This window comes from Protopterus annectens, chromosome 5.part0 (genome assembly GCF_019279795.1).
Source record: "Protopterus annectens isolate FY-2018-M chromosome 5.part0, PAN1.0, whole genome shotgun sequence".
NCBI classification, from domain to species: domain Eukaryota; kingdom Metazoa; phylum Chordata; order Ceratodontiformes; family Protopteridae; genus Protopterus; species Protopterus annectens.
Window position 1 is genome coordinate 1161495731 of NC_056735.1, and position 7179 is coordinate 1161502909.

The 7179-nt window shown below is 41.9% G+C and overlaps 1 protein-coding gene across 3 annotated transcripts in view; it reads right to left on the reverse strand.

The window, feature by feature from the left end:
• LOC122801567 (U2 snRNP associated SURP domain containing) overlaps window positions 1-7179 on the reverse strand; it is a 2423494-nt gene that overhangs the window by 257701 nt on the left and 2158614 nt on the right. For all 3 annotated transcript variants that reach the window (XM_044071008.1, XM_044071006.1, XM_044071007.1), the window contains one exon: window positions 6028-6126. In XM_044071008.1, coding sequence (XP_043926943.1) covers window positions 6028-6126 — 99 coding nt within the window. The remainder of the gene's footprint in view (window positions 1-6027; window positions 6127-7179) is intronic.

The following is a 7179-nucleotide window of genomic DNA, read 5'->3' on the forward strand; positions in this document are numbered from 1 at the left end:
GAGTTTGAAGTAGCTCTATTGGAATGAGTTCTGATCCCCAGAGGGGTAGGTTTTCCATGGTGCTTGTAGCAGAAATGGATGCAGTGTGCTTCCCATTTGGAAACGTTTTGCTCTGAAATGGCCTTGCCCTCTGCCCCTATAACAAAGCTGACTAGCAGCTGGTCAGATTTTCTGAAAGGCTTAGTCCTGTCAAGGTAGAACCTGAGCTGTCTGTGCATGTCCAATGAGTGCAGGATCCTTTCCCATTTATTCTGAGGATTAGGGAAAAAGGCTGGCAAATGGATGGATTGGTTTAAAGCCACACTGGATACCACCTTGGGCATAAAGGAAGGGTTAGTCCTGAGGGGAAACCCTGTCCACATGGAAAATAATGAAGGGCTCCAATGCCATTAGTGCCTGTAACTCAGACACTCTTCTTGTTGAAGTAACAGTAAGGCTGTTTTCCAAGAGAGGAAGTTTAACTCTGATGAAGCAGCAGGTTCAAATGGGGGGGGGGGGGGGTGTAAGCTTCTCCAGTACAAAGTTAAGGTCCCAGGTCAGGGTGGGAGCTCTCCTAGGGGGCCTTAAATTGTTAGCTCCTCTCAGGAACTTTTTGAAGAGAAGGTGAGAAAAGAGGGGAGGCTCAGTATTATAATGAGCTGAGATGGCAGAGGCACGAATCTTAATGGATGAGAAGGATAGACCTCTGTGGAGCAGCTCTGCTAGGTAATCAAGGATTTGAGGTAAGTTGGGCACAGCTGTGTCCTTTCCTTGAGACCGACTCCAAGAACAATATCTTTTCCACTTTTCAGCATAGGATTTCCTAGTACTAGGCCTTCTGGCCTCAAGGATGATGTCCAGCACCTGTTTGCTGAGGGTTGCTGGTGGTGCATTTAGGGAATAAGACAAGCTGCAAGGTTTAGGGCTTGCAGCTGTGGATGCAAAATCTATCCCTCCTGCTGAGACAACAGAGATGATGTGTGACGTAGGTGCCAGGGTGGCACTGCGTCAGACTGCAAAGGAGTAGATACCAGTGCTGGTGTGGCCAGTCTGGTGCAATAAGGATTGCTCTTGGCTTGTCCTGTTTGATCTTGAGTAGTACGTTTGAGAGGAGGGGCAGAAGAGGAAAGGCATAAATTGAGATGTTTTTCCATGTAAAGGATACGGCATCCACCTTCCAGGTTCTGCTGTGAGGGTTCCTGGTGCAAAATTTGCTCAATTGGTGGTTTTGGGGGGAGGCAGAAAGGTCCACCACCGGTGTTCCCCACCTCTTGGTTAGAAGTTTGAATGAGTTGGGGTCCAGTTTCCACTCATGAGGGTCCAGTAGATTTCTGCTTAAGTCGTCTGCCAGTGAATTCTGCTTGCCTGGCAGGAATTGAGGTTGTAGGTGCACTTGGATGCTCAAGGCTGTGTTCCACAGAGCCATGGCTAACCTGCAGAGTGGGTAAGAATGAGTTCCGCCTTGCTTGTTTATGTACCACATAATTGTGGTGTCTGTCTTTATAAGGAGCTATCATGGAAGGATAGGGTATTTGAAGACTGTCAGAGCATTCTGTACAGCTAGCATCTCTTTTTGATTGATATGTAGGGGAATTTGATCTGGGCTCCATTTGCCTTGAATGCATTTGCCTGCCATGTGAGCCCTCCATGCATTGTCTGATGCATCTGTTGTCAGGGTTTGGGCAGCGAGGGGTTGAGTGAAAAGAAGTCCCTTGTTGTGCTTGCATGCTTCTGCCCACCAAAGAAACTCTGCCCTTAGACAAGGTATGATGGGAATCACTGTTTCCAGGTCCTGATAAATGTTGACACCAGAGACTTTTTAAGTTCCATTGAAGTTTCCTCATATGCAGTCTTGCATATGGAATTAGCAGAATGCATAAGGCAATGAACCCTAGGGCTTGCAGTATTTTCCTTGCAGATAGCTGGGTTTTGTTGGCCATTAGTTTGAAATAGTTTGTCAAATGGACCTGGTTTTTTGGAGTGAGGAATGCCATTTGGGAAGTTGTGTTCAAGCTTGCTCCCATGAATACAATTTGTTGGCTGGGCACCAGTTGTGACTTCTTTTCATTGATGGTGTATCCCAGTGAAGTTAGAAGTGCTTTTACAAATGCCAGGTGCTGAAGCAGCAATTCCTGACTGTCCACCTGAATTAGGCAATCGTCCAAGTATGGGTAGATTTGAATATTTCTCTGCCTGCAGTATGCAATGGCTGGAGCCAGGCATTTTGTGAATACTCTGGGCGCAGTAGATAAGCCAAAGGGAAGTGCAGAGAACTGATAGTGCATAGAGCCTGGCCTGAAACGTAGATACTTAATGCAAGACTCCCTTATGGTGATGTGCAGATCAGCTTCTTTTAAGTCTAGGGTGACTAACCAGGCATCCTTGGCTAGCATAGGAAGAAGCTGTTGCAGTGTAAGCATTGTGAATTTTGGGACCACCAGAAAGGTGTTGAGAACTGATAGATCCAGGATAGGGCGCCAACAGCCCTCTTTTCTGGGAATCAGGAACAGTCTGGAGTAGAAACCCTGTCTCCTTTGTTCTACTGGAACAGGCTGAATAGCCCTAATATGGAGAAGAGAAAGTACTTGCTTTTGCACCTCTGCCCACTGGTTTGGAGGAGGGTTTGTCAACCCGCTTGGAGTTGGCATTGAGTGGAAGTAGAATCTGTATCCCTGGGATACAATGTTTAGAACCCATCGGTCCTGAGTGATGGACATACAGTTTTTTTGCATGAAGGGCAAGTTTTCCTCCTAGGGGTGCAAGTACTTGGGCATGGCTGGGAAGGATAACTGGAAAGTCATTGTGAACTTTTTCCATATGGGGGTGGCTTTACCACTCCCTGGTTTTGAGGGTGAAACACTCCACTGTTTACATCTCTGCATACTCTGTAGTCTTGGTGGTCTGTTTCCCCTGGGTTTGGACTGAGAAGGCCTGAGAGGGACTGGAAAGGACCAGTTTTTTGAAGGCCAGTGCCTATTGAATCTAGGTGGCTGCACCTGTAAGAAATCTTTGACGGTTTGCATAGATTTAGCTTTTTCTTCCATCTTTTTAAGAACAACTTCTGCTTTTGTGCCAAACAAATGCTCCTGATTTAATGGAGCATCTAGCAATTTTGCTTTGACATGGTTAGGCAAGACTTGTTCTTTTAGCCAAGCATGCCTTCTAAGTACAGACCCAGTGATAGTAGCCCTGCGAGATGCTTCTAAGGCATCAAACCCACACTGCAAAGTATGTTTACTAACTTGGTTTGCAGAATGCATTAACTTTTGTAAATCATTATTTTCTGCACAATATGGAATTGGCACCATTTTTTGTTTAATTAGTTCTACAATATATTGCTGCTACTTCAACATGTGAAACTAGCAATTCAAAGCCCTGATGGCAACAGTTGCAGAGGTATATACCTTCTCACCACATCTGTCTAAAGCTCTAGAATCCTTGTCTGAAGGGGTAGGGTTTTTGGCTGTAGTAGCCTTAATGCCTTTAGGTCCCTGGGAAATGGTCTCTGGATCCGCAGTAGGATTCTTAAAGAGAAATTTGTAAGAGTCAGGTACTCTGTAGTACCTGTCAGGTTTTCTAGGAGTTGGTGGTAAGTTGTCAGGAGTAAGACTGGACTCCAAGAAGACATCATCTACAATATCCAGAACAGGGGGTATAGCTAGAGGCCTGTGCTGAGGCAAATCTAAAAATTCCCAGAGTCTCTTTTTGGACTGAGGATAGTCCGGACATTCCCAGCAGAAATGCTCTCTTATAAGGTATGCAAGGTTGCACCAAAATAAAAACCCTCTGGAGGGGAGGCAGAGGGAATGGATTCCTCTGCATCTAAGTCCTCATAGGTAGATAAGGGTATGTCCTGGTAATCAGAAGGGTCAGAGTAATCAGACTCCTGGTCTGTAGAATAAGAAGGAAATTCAATTCTTTCTCTTTTGGCAAGGGAAGGCTGGCTTCCTCTAATTAGAGTAATAAGGTCTTCAGCCATTCTAAGCATTTGTTTTTGTAGCATGGGAGCTTGAGCACGCGCTTTGGACATCGGTTTTCTAGGTGTAGTGCGAACTCTGGGCCTGAGAAACTTTGTTTCAGGTCACCGAATTTAGAGAACATGTTAAGTTCTATCGACGTTTTGTCGATGGCCTGTTTGTTCTATGGCAAGGTCAAATACAGCAGTTGGATGCATTGTTGTTAAAAATGAATAGTCTAATAAGATTTTTTAAAGTTTACCAGGAATAAATCATGTACCAGGATAGACTTTCTAGATTTGTATATAGAGAAATTACCATGTGGATTGATCAACACTGGTATATATCAGAAATCATGTCACAGCAATACACTTCTATTGAGGTCCAGCATGCATCCCACATATGTATTTAGGAATATCATCAAGGGCCAGGGTGTCAGGGCCTCTAGATTGAATCCTTCATATGCTGGATTGGCACATGAATTGGATAGCCTCAAAATGAAGTTGCTAGAGAGAGATTACAAAGAAGCAGACATTACAGAACAATTATGCATGGTCCCTGTTCTACGGCAAGATGTAGCTGCCCCTTACTTTGGACCCACAGTAACCAATAATACTATAGGTATCACCTCCACTCCATCCCTTATCAAGATTCCATCATTTTTTACCTCTGACCATATAGAAATTAGGGACATTATAACCAGACATTGGTCTGTTCTACAAACAGATGATAGCATAAAGAAGATAGTTGGTGAGAAACCACATTTTTTGTATAGGAACAATAATAACTTGAAAAGGTTTTTTAGTTACCCTAAAAATAAGGATTTGACATTTGATGATGGACACACTGAATCATGTGGCCAATGCAATTTCTGTATCTATATAGATATAAATAGTGAGTTCTTTCATCCAGATTTGCTTAAGAAGTTTAAGACATCAGTGACAGCTAACTGCATGACATCTCATTTGGTTTACTTAGCTGTGTGCCAGACCTGTTCCTCTTTTTATGTTGGGAAAACTAATAGGACTTTTAGAGATAGGATACGTGAGCACATTTATCATATTAGAAAGGGCTCAGCACATAATGCATTAGCTAATCACGTTGTACAACATGGAGATACACATAGGTTTTTATTTAGAGCCCTGTAAGTTATAATTCCCAGCACTCGTGAAGGTGATATCAGGAATTACACAGAATGTAGAGAGGGTAACTGGATTATACAATTAAGAGCAGATAAAGGCATGGGACTCAACGAAAGGGCATCCATTAAGCCAGTATTAAGAAGACGTAGGAACATTAAATAACCACTATGAACATTTATCTGTATATAATAATGCTTTCATAGTTTGTTTATTAGTAACATAAATGGAATGTTAATGGTTCACTATTCATTTAACAGTTTTGAGGTATGAATCAACTAAAATGATCAACAGTTACTACACAGCCTGACATTAAGACACAAGTAGTTGAGTGCGGGGTTTCAGATGATAGTATAATACACAACATACATTTGGAGTAAAAGACTGCAGTTTGGATAAATTACAGATCAAGTTAAATGAGGGTCAAATAAATTGGATTATATTATAATATAGTATTTTCATTCTTCAATAAAAACAGAACGTGTTGCAGTTCTGTAGAATAAGGAGGCACTAATGCATAATATATCATTAATAAAAAAGCAAGAATGGTTATGTAGTCATCACAAATTGGATACTTAAAAGCACTTGATCGAAAGGTAACATGAAATGAAAAAAAGGGAACTGGTAACAAAACATTAACACACCTTTTCCACCAAGTTTGCTCTGAATAGTTGCAGAACACTACAACTGAAGCACAATGTACGAAAAGAGCACAGGTCATAATGAACCACTGCTGAGAAATACTATGGCATAAAACAGCCTAAAATCCATGGCATTATAAACATAATTCTATAAAGGCACGTATCTCCTTAGAAAATGCTGAATACCAGTTAATGCAAAATAATGGAGACAGAGTTCAAGAAGGAAATGCAAGCAACTGGAAAGTACAGACAAAAAAGAAAACAAGGGTTTATAAAAGTACAAGATAACACCCAGCAATAATAAAAACTTACCCTGAGCTTCAAGTTCTGATTCGTCTACTGCTTCCCACTTGGAAGGAGCAACTTTAAATACTGGCTCAGGAAGCATTGCTGGTTCCAAAGGCAGATCCACTGTAAAACATAAATAAAAGCTGCATTAATAATAAAAAAGGATACAATATTTTTAAAAGCAATATATTTTCAAATTTAATTACGACTTATAAATCAATGGGATGATGCTCTCAGTGATGCAATTAAAGTATTATGAACATAACTATATACTTTTCTCCAATTTAGTACATTAACCATTACTAAGCAATGTAGGTTTGTCCAAAGATAAAAAGAAGTTATGTACTCACCCCAACGTTCCATCTGAGTAGTTCTACTTCTTTACCCTTCAACTTGTGGGTCTTCAGATCCACACTGGATCCGACACAGATGCATTTTCCAGCTATGGCTCAGAGCTCCATTCTTCTCCCCTTTCCCATAATGCCACCTGTCTCCCTTCTCCCTTCAGATAGAGTTTGTTGCATAACAGGTAACAGACACCCGACCCAATGACACCTTATCATCAATCACCAATCGTGACAAAAAGAACCTTAGCCTGGACAGGACCAAGGATCCCAACAATAACCGTCTGATACAAAGGACATGTCATATCCCAAAATATAAGGTTAGGGGGAAGGAGGGGGGATGGTTGAAGATAAACAAAGTAGAACTAGTCAGATGGAATATTATGGTGAGTACATAACTTCTTTATCTGAAGTAGTTTACTTCATTTGCTCTTCAACCTGTGGGACAGAGCTCCCATCTACCTAACTCTTGAGAGGCCCTCATGGAAGGATATTCTGGAGCACCGCAGAGCCAAAGGATGCTCTACTCCTACAGACCAAATCCAGTTTATAATGAGAAATAAAGGTGTGAGATGAGGCCCAAGTAGCAGCTGAACAAATATCATCCAAAGAGACCCTAGACCAAAAACCTGCTGACGTAGCCATAGATCGGATCAAGTGAGCCTTCACTTTTCCTGGTAGAGACAAACCTCTTTCTGAATAAGCCCAGCCAATGCACTGTGAAATCCAGCGAGCAATTGTCACTTTTGAAACAGGTTTATCAAAGAAGGGCTTGGCATAGGACACAAAAAGTTGATCCGACTTGCGGAATGGTTTAGTCCTGTAAAGATAA